The sequence below is a fragment of the Hermetia illucens genome, chromosome 5, assembly GCF_905115235.1.
Source record: "Hermetia illucens chromosome 5, iHerIll2.2.curated.20191125, whole genome shotgun sequence".
Classification (NCBI taxonomy): Eukaryota; Metazoa; Arthropoda; class Insecta; order Diptera; family Stratiomyidae; genus Hermetia; species Hermetia illucens.
The window spans coordinates 82,507,351-82,530,517 of NC_051853.1; the positions used below are offsets into that span (position 1 = coordinate 82,507,351).

The 23,167-nt window shown below is 43.8% G+C and overlaps 1 protein-coding gene and 1 long non-coding RNA gene across 2 annotated transcripts in view; one reads left to right on the forward strand and one right to left on the reverse strand.

The window, feature by feature from the left end:
- The window catches only part of LOC119658457 (neuroendocrine convertase 1-like), a 44,231-nt gene that overhangs the window by 10,765 nt on the left and 10,299 nt on the right, over positions 1 to 23,167 (forward strand). The window contains exons 2-7 of the mRNA XM_038065863.1: positions 10,171 to 10,440; positions 18,490 to 18,636; positions 18,711 to 19,046; positions 19,128 to 19,340; positions 19,445 to 19,545; positions 19,608 to 19,813. Of these exons, the coding sequence (XP_037921791.1) occupies positions 10,171 to 10,440; positions 18,490 to 18,636; positions 18,711 to 19,046; positions 19,128 to 19,340; positions 19,445 to 19,545; positions 19,608 to 19,813 (1,273 nt within the window). The remainder of the gene's footprint in view (positions 1 to 10,170; positions 10,441 to 18,489; positions 18,637 to 18,710; positions 19,047 to 19,127; positions 19,341 to 19,444; positions 19,546 to 19,607; positions 19,814 to 23,167) is intronic.
- Positions 8,152 to 8,768, reverse strand: LOC119658458. The gene is made up of 2 exons (XR_005250232.1): positions 8,635 to 8,768; positions 8,152 to 8,503 (listed from the first exon to the last, which is right to left on the reverse strand). It is a non-coding gene; the product is annotated as an uncharacterized LOC119658458 (long non-coding RNA).

Genomic DNA, 23,167 nt, shown 5'->3' on the forward strand with positions numbered 1-23,167 from the left:
GTCCTTCACTAGCCAGCTCGGAAAAGTAAAGACTAATTTTATTTTTTTATGGTATGAAATCCTGTGGTGACTAAGCACATTGAAAATCGATCGGGTGATGTAAGAAGTGGTATGGGATCCTATACTTACCTCTTGGTAGGGTATAGCGCGTCATCGATCGCGGTTACCTAAAATGCGTTTCGGCTCCGCCACGTTTTCTAGAAAGACCTCTTCCACTGTTCTGCGCTAAGCGCCCTTGGGGCGACCCACCCCTCCACCATCTTGTGAGACTGGATTCCACTGCATGGTAATTACTCTTCTCCCTAATGTATGATGTGTGATCTTAACACGAACCAATGCCAGGCTTCCGCGTCGACCAGGCTCTTCCTTGCAATAGTATCAGGCCAACGCACTTCGATGACACAGACAGACAGACGACAGAGACAAGTATTGACGAAGCCTTGGGGCTTTTGGGTAACAGTGGGGGTCACTTTCCATATCCTACTTCCATATAGCAATATAAAAGCGAAAGTACATGTACTGTTAATGGATCGAACAACATGCAGTTTGGTGACATTGTCGGTAAAGACCGAGCATTCTAGGTGTATAAATTAACCGACGTCATCGATGCTTTACACATAGGGAAAATATGATGACTCGTCTGATCTTTAGTCCAACTCCACTTGCCTCTCTTTCCAAATCCAAAACCATTTGGCCAAGGTCCATTTCCCAGTTAGCGAACAAACAGATGTCATCAGCATAGTCGAGGTGGTTGAGGAAAGATGTCATGGTCCACTGAACTTCTCCATGTCCTCCGGACAAAGCAGCATGAAGAACGCCACCGATAACAAGAACACGCTTTGAACTTCAAAATCCTCTAAGATGTTACCTCGATGCATTATCCCCGGAATGCCCCTCCTCTCGCAATCGATGAAGAGCAGATGAAGCGAAGATCTACATACTACTACAACCAAAATGATCCTTAGGGTGTTGTAAAGCTCTCGTAAATCCTCTGAGATCCAATAGGATCTTCTCATTCATTTTTCTTAGTGTTTCAACAGATCTTTTAGTTGCGTTTAAGCATTTAAGATCAAGATCATTCTATTTTTCCTGCAGTTTTAACAAGATGACTACAATTTTGATCGGCACTGAAACTCCTGGGATTCTTGCAAGATCGATCCCTGGAAATCTTACAGGACTGAACAGATAAAAAATTGAAGTTGCACTAATTCATCTTCGCTCGCCAGTTTCACTATATGTTGAAATAGACATCGATACACTGTAGATACTCTGCCCGCTGCGAGTCATGGCGGGCGCAATGTCTTCGCACTCCGATACCGAGCGAAATCCCGGGAAGCACATGAGAAGAGCAAATGCTATGCAGTAATTACACTCGATGTGACGAACGCTTTCAATTCCGCCAGATGGAGCAATATACTTATGTCTCTAATCAACTTAGGCGGGCCGAAGTACCTGGTGCGTATCGTTGCCGACTTCCTAATCGATAGGCTTCTGTGCTGCGAATCAGACGAAGGAATGAAATTATATCAAACAATATGTGGAGTTCCACAAAGGTCCGTCCTAGGTCCACTCTTGAGGATTATTATGTAGAACGGGGTACTGACGCTAGACCTCCCAAGTGGTTTGGCATCCATTGGTTTCGCGGATGACATTGGTGTGACCGTTGTTGCACGCCTTCTCAAAGAAAACGAACTTTCTGTTAATGAAGTAGTGTATGACACTAAGTCCTAGTTGAAGAATGCTGATCTAATTCTCGCAGAAAATAAGACGGAAATAGTACTTATTACCAAGAGGAGAAATGCGCATCCATGAAGATCAAACTTGGAACAAAAACCATTCATCCCAAGTCTGCAATCAAGTACTTGATGTACGTCACGATGGACCAAATCTAAACTTCAAATCACATGCGGAGTGTGCAACAACCAAGGCATATAAAATTGGAGCATTGACTGCAATAATGCTACCAAATATAGGTGGCCCAAGGCCGAGCTGTCGGCTCGTTATTTCGAGGGTGGTCAGTTCGATCCTGCTGTATGCTGCCCCAGTATGGGCAGATGCACTGAAAAATACAACAAACAAAAGAAAGATAGGAGCTGCGTACGCGTAAATGCAGATCGATGAGCAGCCTGCGAGATAGCAGGAATAATCTCCATTGAGATTCTGGTGAGAGAAGGGAAACGACTTTACGATGGAGCATATCTCACCAGAGAATCTCCTGCTTGTCGGTGGAAGTTTCCACGACGTGAAACTATCGCGGGATGACAGGAAAAGTGGCACGAGTTAGAAAAAGGCCGCTGAGCCCACAGAATCATATGGGATACACGGAAATGGATCGAGCAACTCCACGGCGAGGTAGGTTTCAACCTAACCCAGTTCTTGAGCGGACACGGAAGTTATCGAGCATACGTCTACCGATTTGGGCACGATGTTTGGCCATATTGCCCAAAGTGCCCGAATATTGCAGAAGACGCAGAACACGTTTTATTTCATTACCCGAGATTCGCAGCCCAGAAGGCTGCATTGGAAGCTACAACCAGGGAGCAACTACACCCGAAAATATAGTAGAACATATGTTGAAATCAAAGGGAATAAGGAGCTTAGGCAGGAAAAAGTCAGCGGGACAAACGAACGAGAGAGAAACACGAATATTAACACGAGTGCAGAATAAATTCTGATCCCGCCCCGCAATGTAATACGATTTTTCATTTTGGAAGCCACTTTCCAGCTCGACTTAGGTAGATTTGTGAGCTTTTTGATGTAGCCTGAAGTCAGTGTGGGTACTTAAAATGACAATATCATCTGCAACTGTTGAGATTATCAGGTTAGGATCAGTTGGTAGATCCGAGATATGGATGAGGTCTGAGGACGCTGCCTTGAGAGACTTCAACTTGGAATTTGGATTTTCTTTGGACCCACTTACTCTTGAAAGACTCGAACAGTTTTTCGGCATTACTTCTTCCCCAGCTGCGATTTGCTGATCTCAGGCGCAATTCGCATTGAGCTGGTCCCTTCAACCTTCCTGTAGCTTTCCACAAAGAAAAATCAGATGATGCAGTAGGTGATGAACTTGTTTTTCAGGTTTATAACTCCTATTCGCGTTGATCCTTAAGGGCTTCTATGAACGATTGACTTGCTTTGGCTAATTGCTTTTGTAGGTCCAAAAATACATGGGCGCTGGGTAGAGAGCTGTGCAGCCACCATCATTACTTCGTTGAATTCAAACAGCACTTTGCCTACTTAATCTCTGGTTTTCAAGGGATTATTGATTTGCAGATGATCCCTTATATATTTACGAAAATTCAACCAATTCCTTGATTTGGTTGTCCATTTCCTTTTTGTACTGCTTGTTATAGGAGATACGCTTACGAGTGTTATAATGATGGTCAAGGGGTCTGAAAACAGTTCATAACACGGTTCGCGTATTATCAGTTCCCGCTTCACGTTTTTGATAATACCGAAGTCAATTGGATCCGAGATCCGTTGATCTACTGGCCAATAAATGGACCGTCCAGATGAAACTATGTCAAGTCTAGTGTCTCCTGCCTAGCACGTCCCACAACTGTTTTCCTTTACAGTGATCAGTCTGGAGCCCCAATAAATGTTGTTAATATTAAAATCCATGGCGGCAAGAAATCTGTTCGCCAGTGTATTAAAAAATTCCTTACATGTCTGAGAAGTCAGTGATGATTATCTTGCTGGCCCACTCCAGTAATCGGATTGAAGTTGCTTGAAGGCAGTGATCTTATGAAAAATAATGCGTAATGTGGGATCTGATAAGCATTCCGGTGCCACCACGAGCTTTGGGATGCTTAGTGTCATAGAATCAATACGCATCAATTTCAAGAAAATTTTTGTTAATGAGATGTATTTCAAATATGAGCATTATGTCGATTTCTTTGTCAAACGAGAAGTATCGTATTTCCAGTTTATGCTGGAATGTCGCGTGCTGCACTGAATTTGAGGTGCAAAGCGGAGTCTTTGTTATCGGTGACGTTTCTCATGTTGCCTTGTCTGAAGAGCCTGGAGGTGTTCAATGGACTATGGCATCTTTCCTCAGACACCTGGACTATGCCAATGAAATATGGTTGCTCTCTCATCGGGTCATGGATTTTATCCGAATGACTGCGGATTAGGAAAGAGAGGCAAGTAAAGTTGAACTAAAGGTAGACACTTTAAAATGCAAAGTTTTCAGTCTGACGGGTCATCAAACTCCATCTATCTGCATTAATGGGCAGAGCATCGGGGGCATCGATGAATTTGTATATCTAGGAAGTCTGGTTTCGAATCAGCTGTCACCCAATACATTAACAGCGTTGGATCCGCCTTCACTGTCTGGTCTAGAATGTCAACACCAAAACCAAGTTGAGGCTGTTCTGTGCTGGTGTTATTTCTTTATCAAAAGATAAATGGCAACCATAGAAACTTTATCTTTTTGCTATGTTGCATCTCGATCATGGTTTTAAAATTCGAAACTTACCGGTAAACGTTAGGGCGTCATTTATCGACTGCATCGAAAAATCTTCGAGGATAATCGCAAATAGATTTGACCTTGCTGATGGGTTTAAACTGAAAAAAAGTTTCCAGAAATATGTCCGACATAGCTTTGCTATCTACGACAGTGCACTCTATTATAGGAATCGCATGGTTCTGGTCTTACATCCACACCACTTACATGGCTTCACGCATCGTTTTTTACAAGTAATAAAGCATTATCTATTTCCCACTTATTCAAATTGTCTTTGTTAAGCGATAAGTTAATAAGTAATTGGGCAATCACTCCAGTTGCCTTTGAACACCTGCTTAGAAGAACCTTGGGCCTAATATACCGTATTGGTAACATTTTTTGAATTTCACCCAAAAAAATGTTGGGCTCATCAGAGAGTACCTTAATTTTTAATAATGATCTTGTGGTGCTATTTACCATTGTTCTGAGATATCCCCTATACTTTTAGGCAGGCAACGTGGCTTAGAAGTTATATTTAAAAAAAAAAAATATTAGGTTTTAATAAGAGCTTCTCAATGATTTTTCTGCTTCATATCAGTTCTGTTAAAATATCTCCATTTTATCAATGAAAAACAATTTTTTTTTATTACGTTAAATTAACAAATGTTGATTACTAATCCCATAATACCTGCCTCCCCCCTTGGCGGTCACGTGAATTGGTACCACGATGGAGCATAAAACCTGGGGAATGCCTGCTGAACCAATATCAACAGCTCTAGTTCCAAACCCTATCTCCACCTCTACATGGTGTTAATGAAAAATTGCAGACGGAGAAGGAAATAACGGGACAAATTGTACCAACTGGTCCTCCAGGTTGGGATTTGAGTAGGGCCAACCCTATACGGAAAACCCAAGTTCCGAAGCCACGGAAGGAGCCTTGGACAGGATGGAATTTAACAACGACGAACCGGCAACAACAACGAAATAACGATTTGTCCATTTTCTCAAGGAGCGTGCGCTCCCTGTACACACCACGTGCTGCTCAACAGCTAGCCAATACCATACCCAATATAAGGCTAATGTAACAGCGTTGCAAGAGGTACGCTGGGCAGGAACCTGTTTCCCACTACACCATATATTATACTGGCCATCAAGTAAACCATGTGCTTGGACTAGGTTTCCTAGTCACCCAAAAAAATGAAACCTGATGCAGTCTGCGTTTGCGAGGCAAATTTAGAAATACAAGCCTCATTACCGTTCACGCCCCTACAGAGGAGACTGAAAAGCCGGAGAAGAATATCTTCTATGAGGCAGTTGAGCGGACCCTCGAAGCCTATCCAAGTATGATATCAAAATTATACTTGGAGATTTCAGCAGTCAAATAGGGACAGAGCCCGTACGTCGGCTCCCATAGCTTAATGAAGTTAGCAGTATCGCACGAAATGGTTGTTGGAAATACCTGGTTTGCGCGGAAAGTGGTCTACAAACATACGTAGTCCTCTCCAGATGGGACCACTTTCAACCAAATTGACCACGTGCGGATCGAATGCCGCCATCTCTCAGCTTTGATGAATGTAAGAACATATAGGGGGAAGCAATATAAACTCGGATCTCTATCTCGTTGACATAGTGCTCCGGGGTCGAATTACAACACCAACTACAATCCCCTCTGACAATCAGAGAGAATAACCGCAGCTAACAGATGTTTTGGAGGTGAAGCATCAACAAATGTTCTTCACAATCACCTGAACAGTGATCATTGATACGGCCACAAACATACTTGGCCCCAGCCGCAAGAAAAGTCGAAGCGGTTGGTTCGACGATGAATGTATGCTAGCCACGGAACGAAAGAATGCACACAGTGCAGCAAATATAGGGTACCATCGATGAGATATTCTCCGCTATCTTACTAGGTCGGATAGCCCCATACGCCCAGAAGATTATTGGTTCATACCAAAGAGCCTTTACACCAAGCAAATCAGCAACAAATCAAATTTTCTCTCTGCGGCAAGCGATAGAAAAACTGCTGGATTATGGACATCACTTGCACCATCTTATCATCGACTTCAAGGCGACCTATGACAGCATAGCCAGTGTAAAGCTGTACACGACCATGAGAGAATTTGAAACTCCGACGAATTTGATGAGATTGACTAGGCTTACCCTGACAAATGCGCGAAGCCAGATAAAAACAGCAGGATCACTCTCGAGACCATTCAATATCAACAATGGTATAAGATGGGATGGTCTAACATGCATCCTCTTCAACCTGGCCTTGGAGAAAGTGATTTGCGATGCAGATATCAATGCATCATCCTCTTCAAGGCCTCCCACGACTGGCCTACGCTGACGATATTGACATTATGGGAAGAACAACTCGAGATGTACAGTCTACCTTCATTCAGATCGAGCAGGCGGCGCGAGAACAAAAACAATAAAGATAGGAGACAACAACTTTGAGATCATTGAAAATTTCCCCTATCTAGGGTCGAAAATCGCAACCGATAATAGTTATGACAATAATCTGCGCACGGCTGTTGTTAGCCAACAGAGCCAATTTCAGCTTACAAAAACTGCTTCGCCCGAAACGTCTCAACTCTTACTGTACAAAACTATGATCTTGCCAGTCCTCATGTATTCCTCGGAGATCTGGGTTTTTAGCACGAAAAAATGCGAACTCTTAGTTATTCAAGGGAAGAATCCTCCGAAGTATTTTTGGCTCCCTACATGAGGATCGATGATTTTTTAACCTACATAACGACGAAATCTATGAGCGATACCATGACCGTCCGGTTGTGGATAAAATCCGGCTCAATAGTTTCCCGTGGGCGGGTTACTCAATCCGTATGGATCGATGATCCCACCCAAAAAGTGTGTAAGAGCAATATTTACAAAAAGAAGACGAGGCAGACCCTGCCTGAGATGGAGCGATGGCGTAGGTCAGGACGCCAGAGCTTTTAAAGATATTGAATTGATGGACCTCGGCTCCAAACAGGGGTGCCTAGAGTTACATACTAAGGCAGGCCTAAACCGGATACCGGTTGTTGCGCCGTTGATGATGATGATGAATCCCATAAGACTCCTTTAGTAATCCTTATAAAACACATACAAATTATTTTCAGATTAATAAGATTCATTATCGAAACAAGATATGACTTTTTCGACGTTGGGTGAAATTCAACTTTATGATTTTAACGCAATTTTTCTGAGGTGTGGCTCAATAGGGTTAAGGATGGCAGCGTATGATTAATAAGTTAAGAATAAGGTAAATTAGAAGAGAAATACATATACATGGTTGCCATTTGTTTCTTGGTGGGGTATAGCACATCAACCATCCCTTCCCTCAGAACTTTCCGAGATGCCCGCACTCCTTTACTTTTCTGCGCCAAATGGAGTTCGGGCGAACCACTTGTCAGCCATCTTGAGAGAATTGCCTCCACTGCATAGCGTAGCAAACAATGTGATTGTCGCCTCCCTTAATGTATGACCTATCAACTGACACTTCCGCCGTCCGATCACATCATGTACAGATGAGAGGTCTGTGTGCCTACCAAGTTCGTCATTTAAAATAATATAGAGGTCAGCGTACTCCGATGATGGGTCATCGGAAGAGAAATGACCAAATGAGCAACCGGGATCATATTTCGGGGGAGCGAGAACCAATATTGAGCAATGGCACCATTAATAAGAAGAAAAAACTCCATTCATTACACATATTCAAAAGCAACCCTTCGTTAATTAACAAATTGATAGCGATCTAATACATTGTATTACCACTCGGCCGAATTACAATGATAACTCCACCATTTCCTGCTCTCACAGCTATAGAGCCCAGTTATTGCCAAAGACTTGATGTCGGAACTATCAAAGGACGCAATGACCATTTGGAAATAGCGCCTCAAGAATCGTTTCGAAGCAGATGCCTTCAATTTCAACGACAAAAGTTTTGAAAACTTGATGGTCATATTTGATGACGGCACTCGCTGACTCCCCCTTTCTCCTTTCGTTGTGGTGGACGAATGTGTTGAATATGCAACCAAATTATCATACTAGTATATTCTGAAAGATTTCAAAATTTTGTCGACATTACAGCCAACTTGACTACTTGTGTTTTCTATAATATGAATACCATCAATGTGTCGATAATAGCGATATGGTCGAGATTAAAGGGAAATTTCGATTGTACTAACCTCTTCCCAGGAAACCTGCGTCACGTGGCGTTTGTTCGCAAAACTAATGTTTCAGGGATTTACCTTTGCAAAATCTTGATTTGTGCAATAGGGTGACACCTGCCCACTTACTATCACAGTAAATGAGAACAAACTACAATAATGATGATAAGCCGCCATTGAATTATCTAATCAATATTTCGATATATTACCTGTATCATCAACTCGCATGTCAACAAACATCAAGGCATACACACATTCCCAAGCGATAAGGATAATATAGTGAGTGCTAAAGGCATTGAATGGAAAGTTATCGAAGCAATGTTGACTCTGCACTTGTCGCATACTGATTTCCAAGCAAATGAGGGGCTGATTTTTTATATGACAGTGCTTTCCGCGATAGGCATGGCTTGCAGTTATTATTTGTGAAAGTGGAATCACTTCAGGAAATCACATTTGGAGAGACTTTCCGCGTAACTACACAGGAAATCGGATTAAAATGACTAAATTGACATCGATTACAACCGTACGACGTCTTTTCGGGAAGCTAGTTAACATGTGCGTAAATGCTATTACGAAATCAAATAATATTACATTTTGATGTTAATGCGAAAGGGATGATTTATTGGGAGTGAAATGGTGGAAATTAAAAAGGGTTAAGCATGTGGGGTGTTTTATTTCCATTTCAATATTCAATCTCCTAGTCGAAGCGTGTTTCACTGCCACCCAATTATCAACTGCTTGACCTCGAACCCGAAAATCTGCTTCCTGACCACTTGCTCGTTGCTCCGAGCAATAGTTTAGAATGTCGTTGGCTACCGGCTCTTTCCGGTAAACAAGCCGTTTCTGCATGTCAGTTCGCTCCAATTAACCAATATCCCGGGAGGAGTAATTAAGATGAAATACGAGAAGCACCCAAAAGGAGTCTCCGCTCTCCAATTAAACGTTCGAGTTTCGGATAGCAATTTTTCAATTGCTATTATCAGTTAACTAATGAAAATTGATGGAAAAAGACTTTATTTACTCGCATCCCATACATCCCACATCTCAGTCCGTGTTGAGTCATCCATTTAGATTCTAGGAAAAATCACGAACACGGACTCCATTTGCAGTCTAGGGACTTAAGGGATTACGAGAATAGATATGGAAAGCAGTTTATCCTTATTTTCGTATCATCTACACAAAACAAGCTGTTTCGACCTACAAAACAGTCGTATCCATCATGCCATATTTAGGCTCCATTCCATCATGAGGCATGTGATTTTCAGTCCGGAGCGGGAATTACGTACGCTTCGGTGGAATTAGATGCAAATTTGCCGTGATTTTCCATTTATATGGTTGACAAACCCAATTAATCATGTAGGTATTACGCCAATGTTGACCTATGGAATGATACATGTCTTCGGGATAAATCCGCTCTGGTCATTTCGCTGCACGTGCACTTGAAAGAAGCAATCAGGCGTAATCCTTGTCCATGCAAGAAGATTAAGCAATCATGTCCTCAATAATGATTCAGATTCAGTTGAATACAAGTTTGATTGAAGTTGTTCTTTCCAGGTCAGAGGATTCTCGAATGTATTCCTACTCGAGAGGTTACCAGCTTACAATGGCAACTCAAAACGATCGCAATGGACGCATAATGAGGAGTTCAACGCAGATCACCGTGTCCTTTGGGCTGCTCAACAGAAACCAATCAAAAGGGAAAAACGAGACCACGTCTTTTTTCCGTTCGCCGAGTACTATGATGAAATCAAGATGAATCATTTGAATGATTTCCGCGAACCTTTAGATTTCAATGATGAACTATGGGAAAAACAGTGGTACATGGTGAGTAATATTTTTGAGTACAATTAAATCTATTTCACTATCCATGTATACACTAGTCTAAGGTTCTAGGTAAGACACAAACGTCGAAAACCACAATGTAGGACTACGGTGATAATTGGTCCCTGTCACTTTTTGTAAGCCTTTTAATCTTCGAAACTGTTCCATACTTCTTGGGAATTGAGCATTTGCGGAGTAATAGTCTCCACTTGTAGGGGTCTCCTCAAGAGAAGTTCAAGCAGTTGCCTTTCACTTAAAAATTTGTGGCACACAAAGAGTACGGACTCCGGGTTCTCAAATTCATTTAGACATTCAAGGCAGAAGGGGAAAAACATACCTAAAAGGATGTAGATGCCGGCCGTATCAGATCTACCCTGTTAGCGATAACGAGCATCTCCATGATTGCGCATACTCCAAAACTGGATATTTGGAATCAGCCTGCGCATCCACTACCACTACCTTTATGAGAATTATCCCAATGTCCCTGCCACACGCTCGTTGCGCGCGTCCTTTCCTCCCATCAACCCATACCTTACAGTTGTACAATCTTTGCATTTCCTCAGCCAAAAATAGACGCCATTCCCGCAACAACGCAAGCTACTCCGTATGACATTAACGTACTGACACCATATCATCGATTTTGCGCCGAGGTCCACCAATTCGATATCTCTAAAAGCTGACTGGCGTCCTGACCCACCCCATCGCTCCATCTCAGGCAGGGTCTGCCTCGTCTTCTTTTTCTACTATAGATATTGCCCTTATAAACTTTCCGGGCTGGATCATCCTCATCCATATGGATTAAGTGACCCGCCCACCGTAACCTATTGAGCCGGATTTTATCCACAACCTGACGGTCATGGTATCGCTCATAGATTTCGTCATTATGTAGGCTACAGAATCGTCCATCCTCATGTAGGGGGCCAAAAATTCTTCGGAGGATTCTTCTCTCGAACGTGGCCAAGAATTCGCAATTTTTCTTGCTAAGAACCCAACACAATTATACCAACTGGTCCTCCAGGTTGAGAATTGGGTAGGGCTGACAACCCTACACGGAAAACAACTTGTTACGAAGTCACAACAGGAGCCTCGGACTGAGACCATATACTGTAGATAATTCCCTTCTATAGGCCTTAACATTAAGGGTCTTCGTGGATGTGAATCAATGTGCGCGTTCTGGCTAACAACAGCCTCCTAGGTCGTTTGGATCCTCTAATATTGGGCATCATGCCAGTTAGCGCTGCAACAGCTCTCCTTGCTTTCGATGATTCGATGATTCAGCATAACACAAGGATATTTGATGAAAGGTTTGGACGTTACCATATGCTCTCCTGCACGGAATTTTAGAACTTCTTCCAACTTAAGGCTATTGACTGGTACAGCTTCAGTCTTGTGTTCCCTCAACTCTAGCCCATGTGATCAGATGCTCAAAATATTTGTCCACTATCACAATTGCAATGTAGTCAGCGTAGCCAATAAGGTTAGTTTATCGCAGTAATGCATAGCACATGGACATACATCGATCAGCACCGATCCTTGAGGCGTTGGTTAGCAAATATTCAGCTGGACCTGTGTCGGTGTAATTTTTTTTTTGCACTTACGCACATGGTTTTGGACTTTATTTTTGCAACAATAAAACGTCGCAATACCAACTAAACACCCTCTCCATTGCCAGAGAGCTGGAACCGTTTGTCACATTATTTCGGGCTAGCTCTCGAACTCTCCCGTCTTGGAAGCTTTCAAATCAGGGAATTCCTTTCACCAATGGAAGGGGAGAAGAAGAAAGGAATGTAAGTTTAAGGAAACCCCTGCCATTCGATCCTTCCTCCGGTCGAGCTCTATCTTCTTTGCAAGGAGATGAACGAGAACACGGCTCCATCTGTCAGCGTTCCTCAGCATCTCCCCGACAATTTTGTCTGGAGAGAGCTTTCCAGTGTTTAAAAAATGTTATTGACGAATCCCATCCTTACCTTCCACAAGAAAAAAAGGGGTGATGAGCGACATCCACAGCCCTCTACCTCCCTTCGCTCTTCTCCCTTGCGCTTGTTTATGACTTTACGCATCTTAGCAAGAAGGGCAAGAGGAACCACTTCCGCCTGTTCAGAGATAGTCTAGTAAACAGACGCTAGCCATAAAGCTTGCGCAAGGTGCTTACGATATACCTACCAAAGGCATCAGTCCCTACCTCTGCGCTGTAAAGCAGAAAAAACTGCACTACACTCATAAGCAAATATCGCTTGTTACATGTAGGACCCCCAATGTTTGCCATTAGCCTCCAGTTGCACCCTTGACCGCTGCTGCTTTGATTTGTTCGAAAAAGCTCATCTTTCAGTTGAGCTGAGTTGAGTTGAGTTGAGTTGAGGTATTCAGCTGGTGGTTTTGACGGGATTATCGACTCGGCGATCAATATTGGACACAAAGTCAGGATTCTCAAGATGACTACTTCGATTTTTTCCAATGCAAGTTTGAATAGTCATTCATTCGCTTATTCTTCGCATCAACATGCCAAGTCTGCTTTACGCCTGTTCGACAATGCGTACGGCAACAACAGCCGCAACATCATCTCAATAACCGACCAAACGTGACTCTTCCGGCATGTCAAGTCTCGATTGTCGAGATCATAGGAAGCGATCCGGAGTCTGCCCTAGAATGAATCCCCGCCCTACCCCGACCTGGAGAGTGTTGCCTAGTGTGCCTAGATTGTCTTTCTATCTTACGGAATCATAGGCATTTCTAACATGAACCATTGCGAGGTGCACCACTCCTCGAACTCAGCGATTATATGCCCCCACGCGGTGATATGCTACCACGGCTTGTATGACAGCATCCACTGCGGATCTCTCCGCTCTAAAACCGACTTGTTTTGGTGATAAGTCTCTGGTAGAACGTATCGCTTTAGGTCTAATTCTGATTAGATTTTCAAGCACATTTCCGACCGTGTGAAGAATACAAATTGGTCGATTTGCAGCTCAGGACCACCCTTCTTTTTTTGTTGATCAGCGCAAGCCTCACCAACTTCCATCGGGAAGGAAAAATGCCCTATTTCAGGCAAGTGTTGAATGGTCTGAACTGTAGGTCGGCCGATGATGGAGCACCAGTTATCGACTTCTTGTTTTTCATATAGAGGACTACTACTATTTTATAGAGAGAAGTCCACCCTCATTAACCCGTACAGGAATGCGATCTATCTGTTCCCCTTAAGTCAACAGAGTTTCCGCAAAGCTCCGATTTTTTCAGATTACTAGTTTGCAATGGAGTCCCCATGGCTCCTCATTTACCTCATCAGCTAGTTCTTCCCGACAGCAAGTCTTGCTTCTGTTTATTGCGCTGCGAAGTTTCCTTTTGGCTGATTGATACTTTGTCATTGTCATTGTCATTGTCAAATGTCCCAATGTTCACCTTCACGACTTTCCATGGATATACCAAGAGGTAGCGTTAACCACTTCGATGGTGATTTATTGATGGTCGCTTAAAAAGAAGTCTTCAAGAACTTGCCACCCGTCCAACAGCGATACCACTGATTCCGATACGAAACTTACATGGGGAATGCTTCCCTCGCAACCTAGTGGAGTGTTGAATACGTTTCCCTGGGGAGTCGGGATGAGGCATGCCCCATGCAAGTAACACATACGACTAAGATCCGCTTCTGCATACCCAGAGCATCAAGCCTCCATCGAGAGCCCGGCATCGTCTCATTTGGTGTTAGACAGCCACTGAAAAACCTTACTCCTAAACACCTAAGGTAGATGCCGTCCCGAACCCAAATGGCACCTGTACCTATCGGGATGCCATGAAGCTGGGTTCTTGTTTCGGTACTACTCACTGATGAGCACTAGATCAGCTTGGATCTAAGCAGCGAAATGCGCTAACAACTCATGAGTGCACTTCAGTGCATATTGATCTGTAGGATGCAAATCATGTTAACTGCGTTCTAGCGTTTTCCAGTTCTGGCAAGACTGGATACCGCCCCGAGCCCGCAGTGTGCGCAACCGTCGCATTAGACATGCCTCTATCCCAACATCTCAAACATTTGGTGTAGACGGCCCGAATTCGTATCCTACATACTACCGAACCAATTCTGATTTTCCAGCTTTCAAGAAATTTCCTCGCGTATTGCTCAGGAACTTCCATCACAGTGAGTGTTTGACCTGGAGATTTTGCAGAGGGCATATCAATCCGGGTGTTGGTTACCTCCGGACATCCAAAATCTTGAAATTTCAGAAAGCATGTGGGTTCTAGGCTGGCTTTTTATCCCAGCAGCCCCGTGACCGCTTCACATGAGCCTTTATTTGTTGTCTTCTGGCCTAATCTGACGAGGACTTCCCCACACTTTGTTTTCCGAATAAGAGACATTAAAACTCCGCTATTTTCGGGTTAGACCCTATAATGAATTTCGCTGAATACTTCCACAAAGGTTGTGCGTTCCCTCGGCTTAATAAACAGAGCTGGTAGCCTAATCCTGCTTCGTCTCCCAAACGTTTCTTTTGATGCTCTATAATTCTTGTCCGCAAGTTTTTCTGACAACGTCGCGTGTCGTTGCCTCTTGTTTCGCTCCGCCTTCTTCTTTTGAGCCATGGACACTACGTGGATGAAACTTCCTTTCCCCAGTTCGCTCTGTAACCGGCCATTTGCAATCCGTTTGGCGCGTGCGGTTCCCTCACCTGGAGGCTTGGTTTCTTCTGCATTTCGTGCATCTTCTGTTACTCTCCGTGTTCGCCTATAGCACGGAAAACGACCCCTTTTTGCGGAGAACGGTGCACATCGTATGGGCTGCCGTCCATTTCTTGTTAAACGTTTTTCCTTCAGTTTTTGCAAGACCCGTCAACTGTACTCCCACTCCGCTTTTATTCTATACCATCTGCTCAGTTTCGGCCGTTTCCACTGTACCTTCCGCAACAACAAAACTGCGAGGTACTGTCTGGGTTGCCATCTACGTCCCGAATACCGCATCACTTAACGAATCTTCTTCTTTATTTGCACATCCCGATATCTAGTCGGGTATTTCAGCCACTGCTGCGTCCTTCACTAGGCACCACGGAGAGCGCATTTTTGTGCTGCACACAAACAGCCAACTCCTTCTCCATTCCCCCCGTCGCCTTAATTATGTCATTTGATTCTCCATTGGAGTTTTTACTAACATCGTTTCAATCCACACTACCCGATCAAGGTCCCGAAGTTGCTGGCAAGGGGGCACGCAACAACTATTGCTTTGGCACAGCTAAGCTCACACACAGCTCCGGGGACTCCACGTATGTTCTGTGTATCGATCATTAGCAGTTCGCTTTTCACCGAGAACTTTCTGAAGGCTACTATCTAGGAAGCAGGGATAGCGCCAGCTAGGCGGTCACAACTACTTCCTCGGGCACCTGGGTGACGCCACTCACCGCATCAACCCGTCAAGAGTCGCTGACGACCCCGGAGGGGTGAGCGCAGCCAGTGGTCAACACCTTTAGGGACATTGAAATCTGCACTCACGTCCTGGTGAGGACTGATGCTACCCAGAGACTGCTGCCGGGGAGAGCGCGATCAGACTGGACGTTCTCCTTAGACAGGCTGAAGAATTTCTTTTAGAGGGCAGGCGTGACTAGACGAGTAAGCAACACGTCCGTTTTGACGCCCGCCAGACAGCCACTGCGGCCAAGCAACCACCTTGGTTTCATCTGGAGGCAGGTTATTCTGGGGCAACAATATTCGAGACTTTTCAACCGAGCATCTAACCGCAAGATTCTAGTCCAGGTTAAGCAGCATCACAATTGTACAATGAAGATGGATACTCTCTACAAGCAATTAAACGCAATTCAGAACTGAGCCTTTCTAAAGGTAACATTGTAGTCGTGATGACTGATCTGAATGCCAAGGTGGGATCTGCCAACACCTTCGTCAAACATGTGATGGGGAATCACGATCTTGATGACCACAACGGTAATAGTAGGAGATTTGGGGATTAATGCAACTTCCGCTGTCTCGTCATTGCATATTGTTCGAGCACAAAGGCTACGCGAAAGGACATCAGCCAGATCTTATCTGGCTGTAGAAACGGCTCGATAGACGGAAGGGATTCAAAGCTCTACTGACCGCTGTAAGTGATACTGGGCGTGACCCACTCGAACTCCACACAGTGCGAAACCTCGGAAAGTTCAAGGTAGTGTGTATCACGACAAAAGGGAATTTGCTATTGCGCTAGTCAGGGAGGAGGTGAAATGAACACATCACCATGGTTCTTAACCGTGTCACATCCAGTGAGGTTTTTCGTGCTGTGGATAAAATGGCTAGTCATCGTAATATGCGGAAAAGAAATTATTTTGGCCATCGATGCACTCAAACGTAGCAAAGTCGCTGGGCTTGATGGTCTCCAAGGAGAGTTATTTATCACTGCACCTGGAGTTTCTAAAAATCTGCTGCTTCTACTCATATGGAAATCTTAGGAATCGGAGACCTTTCCCAGGGAATTGAAGAAGGGGATGGTCGTGAAGATTCCAAAAAAGGTACCCGTTCTGAGTGTAACGATTAGAGGGGTGTATCTATGCTCCCTGCCATCGCAAGGATAATGAATAAAAGAATTCTGGGACGCATCAAAGAACATCTCGAAAGTTTCATCAATAGAGAGCAAGCTGGTTTCTGCTCCGGATTTTTCTGCATTAACCACATCAACACCCTATGGATCATTTTGGAATAGAGCGCGGGGTTTAGATCTTCGCTGTACCTCCATTTCATCGATTTCAACAAAGATTTCGATAGCGTGAACAGGGAGTGTATCCGGAGTGCTCTGCGTAGGAGAAACAACCCGTAGAAACTAATAGCTATTATCAGAGCGACATACGATGGCGTCAACTGTGACATGATGTACCCAAGTCCCAACCAGAATCCACCACGGTTGCATCCTGTCACGATATGACATCTGTTTGCTCTCTCGCCGTTCTCACAGGGTTATGGACCTTGCCTAAATGGCTCTGGATTTGGAAAGAGAGATAAGTAGAGTTAGACTGAAGACAAACATCAACAAAACAAAGGTTCTCAGTCTGACGAGTCTTCCCGCTCTCCCCATCTGTATTATTGGGCAGAATATCGAAGGCGATTAATTTGTATAATATATCTAGAAACCGTAGTTTATGCCGACGGTGGCACCAAACTGAATGTTGCGCGACACATTAACACATCCGTTTTCGCTGCCCTGTTGAAAGTCTGGAAATGCAGTTATCTTAACACCACGATCAAGTTGAGACTGTTCTTTCTGTGTTACTATTATAAATAGGAGTAACAAGTGGAAAGTGAACCCCACGGTCAAAAGCTCCAAGCTTTCGTCAATAGCGATCTGCGTCGAATCATCGGAGTACGCTGGCCTGACATTATCCCAAATGAAGGACTTGGTCGGAGCACAGACCTGGCATTCGTACGCACTGTGATCGGTAGACGGAAGTGGCAGTAGATAGGTTTTATATTAGAGGGAGGCGACAATTGCATTGTAAGCTACACCAAGCAGTGGAATGCACTCTCCCAAGATGGCCGGCAAGTGGGTCGCCCCAAGGGCACTTGCTGCAGAACAGTAAAGGAGAAGTGCAAGCATCTCGGAAGCTCGTGAGGGTTGCGGAAGGGCATTTCAGGTAACCGCTAACAATGGTGCGTAAGTGTGGTTCACGCAATATATGCTGCCAAGGGCTGAATGGCAACCATATATGTAATCTAGAAAGAAAATTAAATAGCAGTTAATAAATTGGTGTACAACTCTCACACCCTCATTCAAGGCTGATTCGCCACAATTGATGTTTTATTCTTGCTTTGATTGCTGGTTTTTATTTCCTTGATTATTTAACGAGTAGCCACAGAAACAGAATAGATACAGCTCGCAAAATTAATCACTGTAAGTTATTATTACCACGAAATGTAATTTTTTCATAACATCAAATTATGAAGATCTGTATCTATACGATTACTCTGTGACATATACATTCCCTCGACACAGTGATATCCTTCACAAATCAGTATATTTGACACAATCGTATACCTCAGAAGTATTATTATCTTAAATGACGAGTACAAAGGCATTTTTCTCTACAGCAAAAGACCCCAAATAAAACCGGTATCAAGAAATTAGACCTGAATGTTCTACCAGTTTACGCCAAAGGAATCACAGGCAAAGGTGTTCGGGTTGCAGTACTGGATGATGGGCTTGAATTCGATCACGAGGATCTAATAGATAACTTTGTAAGTATATTGTAATCCTTCCAAATATAGCATAATCCCTAATCGCTTAAAGGTTAACAAAAATTTTTCTGCAGGATCCAGAAATTAGTTGGGATTGCAACAATGACTCTCCTGATCCTCGGCCGGATTACGCAGACTCAACCAATCGACATGGAACACGTTGTGCCGGTGAAATTGCAATGATTGCGAATAATAAAAAGTGCGGCGTTGGGATTGCCTTCAACGCTCGGATTGGTGGAATCAAATTGTTGGATAATCTGCTCTACGATTTTATAGAAGGCATGGCATTGGGATTTGCCTATGACAAAGTTGATATTTACAGCTCTTCCTGGGGACCAACAGACAATGGTATGTCTTTGGATAAACCAGGCGTTTTCGCGTCAATGGCATTGAAGCGAGGCGTGAATGAGGTATGAACTTCTGATAATCTGAAATCAGATTTCAGAGATGTTTAGTGTTATCTTTAACTGTTCTAAACATTGCGTCCACAGGGTCGAGGTGGAAAAGGAAGTATCTATGTTTGGGCTAGTGGTAATGGTGGAAGTAAGAATGATAATTGCAACTGTGACGGGTATTGCACGAGCATTTACACCATCACCGTGGGAAGCGTCACCCAACGAGGCACTCTACCTTGGTACAGTGAAAAATGCGCTTCAATCCTTACGGTGACGTATTCTTCTGGAACTTTAAGCGACAAAATGATTGTAAGTAATTTAGTGGACATGAAAACTCAGCAATATATATATATATATATATGTTTACTATCTTTTCCTTAAATTCAGTAATATTCATAAGAAATCTTTTCCAGGCTACGACTGATCTACGAAATAGATGCACCATTGAGCATACAGGAACATCAGCTTCAGCTCCATTAGCAGCTGGAATAATCGCACTAGGACTGGAAGCAAAGTTGGTAACCCACTTTTTATCTATCTAGTATACTATCCGTTCACTTATTACTGAAATTTCAGTCCTGAACTCACCTGGAGAGATGTTCAGCATATTATTGTTAGGACGGCCGATTCAAATTCCTTGGATAGTGAAGGATGGAATAAGAATGGTGCCGGCCGTAACTATAACAACCAATTCGGATTTGGGCTCATGAACGCTGATGCGCTTGTCTCATTAGCGACAACTTGGAAAACAGTGCCACCAAAATTTATCGAGGAATTTTTAGGTGATTTTATTCAAAATATATTTTTTTTGATAATACAAGTTCTGAGAAGAGATCGAAATTTTCGATTCTAATGATTTCCAGTTACTGCTCGGGTTAAAAAAACGTTCAATCGTTTACAAGCCTAATTTGGTAATAAAGTCGCATTCAATTTCATATGATTTGAGGACTGCCTTCTCCCCACTCCCCTCCACTCCAACCCGCAAAACTCACTCACAAAGGGGCGTCCTCCAATTTTATGGCCTGATGATGCCAAAGCTGATTTGTTCGTGTGTTGATCTTTCGTTAGGTTCGCACGATGTCCATTGTTCTTTTGTTTTTCAGGTTCCGATGCGAGCCTACATCTGTTAAGGTCAAGTGAAGTTTTTGTAAACTAACACATGAGGGACTGAAGTATTCAAAGGATCCCCCGACCCACATTCCCGAGCCTGACTAGGATAGAGTCAAACAAGTGCGTGTCGACGGAACACTTGAGTGGAGCTTCAAAATTTGCAGACGAAACTTCATGGTCAACTTCGCCAACTTTTTTTTAGGTTTTGGGGTAGCTCTCCCTCCCCTCTTTTGGCTTCCACCCACGAAGGAGCATCTTTGGCCATCCTCCCATAAGCCATTGCAAAGTTTAGAACTACTAAATGGAAACTTGCGAGAACATTTAGAATTTCCTCAGCGATTACCTCCTGTTTGGACTCAAGGAAACTTTAATAGGTCAAAAGTCCAGCACTCAACCTTGTTCTTGCCTGTAAAATACCTACCTGCACTCATAGTATATTAGTTCGCTTTGATAACCTAACACATCGTCGCCTGAGGAACAAGAAATCTATCTTACTCCCTTATAGGACTTATCACGCTAACAATTCATGCCTGAGATGAACGTATATTTATTCACATCAAATTCGTCAAATTCTCTTAACCTTCTTTTTCTAAAAACATACTTTATTCGGCCTTCGTAATATTTTACGCTCGCAGTTCTCATCGGGCATGTTTTACTTTTTAAAGCAAAAGCCTAACCGCCTCAAACAGTCAGTTTGGATTGTCTTATTACTTCTGCAAAGTCGTAGCGAAATAATCCCGGATCGGGTCCCGCTCACGTCCCAGGACTCCATTCCGATCATCTAAAAAACAAGGCATCGCCCCCACCGGGATCCTTTTCCTCAAATAACCTACTACTTTTACTGATACCTTCCTGATAAACACTTGATAGAAAGAGATTTTTTCTTTCGATGGTCAAAATTACCGACAATGCGCGCCTCCGCGTATGTTGGAACCTAACACACCGGAGAGATATTTCAAGGAATATTTTTAAATGGAAATGGGGGACTGTGGGCAACCCCGTGGAGGACAACTTACACTTTTTTACATTTTTTGGACCACAGACCGCTCTTTTTTAGACTAAGCACCTAAGTATTCAAAAAAGACGAAAGCGACCAATGGTTTCTTCCAGGGCAGAGACAACTTATCAAACGCTACCCCACCTCTGCCGTGGTGTGCAGTATGATCTAAAATGGTAAAAAGGTAAGGCAACGTCTGATAGGACGACTGGTCTCCGTCTTTTTTGAATATTTTTGTTTTCCACGTTGGACCATCTCAAATTCTTGCACACATGCTTGAGAAGCCACTTTTCCTAATTTAAAATTTAGGCGACCGCTAGGAGCTCTTTCTTAACGAAAAGCTGCAGACGGAAAAGGATGGAGGCGAGTCCCCCGCGCGTAAAAACGGGACAAATTGCACCAACTGATCCTCCAGGTTGGGGGTTGGGTAGGGCTAACAACCCTACATCGAAAACAACTTGTTACGGAGCCACAACAACAGCCTCGGACTGGACGGATTACACAACGACGAACCCGGCAACGACAAAGGAATAACGATTTGTGCATTTTCTCATGGAACGTGCGCTCCCTGTACAGAGATACCCTGTCCCAATATAGGGCTGATGTAACAGCGTTATAGGAGATGCGTTGGACAGGGACCAGTTTCCTGGAGAAGAATCGCTGTACCATATATTATAGTGGCCCTCCAGTAAACCATGTCCGCGGAGTAGATTTTCTAGTCAGCCAAAAAATTAAACCTGCTGTTACCGGCTTTGAAAACATAAGTGAACGGCTATGCACGCTGCTCTTGCGAGGCAAGTTTAGAAATATAAGCCTCATTAACGTTCACACCCCTACAGAGGAGACTGCAGAATCGGAGAACGACGCGAGGCAGTAGAACGAACCCTCGAAGCCTGTCCCAGATATGATATCAAAATCATATATGGGGGGATTTTAACAGCCAAGTGGGGAAGGAGCCCGTTTTCTGACGATACGTTGGCTCCCATAGCTTACACCAAAATACAAATGATAACGGACTTGGATCATTCAATTAGCAGTGTCGCACGAAAGGTTGTTGGAAGTACCTGGTTTGCGCGGAAAGCGGTCCACAAACATATGTTGGCCTCTCCAGACGGGATCACCTTCAACCAAATGGACCACGTGTTGGCCGAACGCCGCCACCTCTCAGCCTTGATCAATGTCAGAACATATAGGGGACCCAATATAGACTCGGATCACTATCTCATTAACATGGTGCTCCGAACTCGAATTACAAGACCACCCAGAATCCCCTCTGACAATCAGGTGAGAGTTAACACTGAAGCCATCCACAACACAACCCTCTGCGACACCTATAAGAGGGAAATGGATGCCGCAATAACCGCAGTCAACAGAAATCCTTAAGATGAAGCATCAACAAATGATCTTCACAATCACCTGGAGAACGTTATCATAAATACGGCCACAAACATACTTGGCCCCAGCCGCAAAAGGAGTCGGAACGGCTGGTTTGACGATGAATGTAAGTTAGCAACGGAACGGAACGGGGTAATGCTGCATTCCCAAAGAACACCGGCACGCGCAGAGACTTACCATGAACTCCGACGAGCAGAGGAACGACTTCACTAACGGAAAAAGGAAGCCTGGGGGAACCAACAAGTCTGTGAACTCGAAAAGTACAGGGAGCAACCGCACCAAGCGCGCAAGTTTTACCAACAAGTCAGCAGGATGAAGCCTTACAAAATCTGATTTTCGACAGAATGTACATATTGAAGCGATGGGTTGAGTACTTTGATGAACTACTGAACAACCAAAATATCGACGAGTTGAAGGTCCCGCCAACTGAAGACGACGGACAAATACAGCCACAACCAAGTATTGAAGAAACAGTCCGTGCAATTCATCGGCTTAAAAATCATAAGTCGCCAGGGGCCGATGGAATTACAACGGAATTGGTTAAATATGGAGGCGGCCAGTTACACGAAGTGGTTTATCAACTTGTGCTCAAGGTACGGGACAGCGAATCAATGCCTGACGATTGGGAACGAGG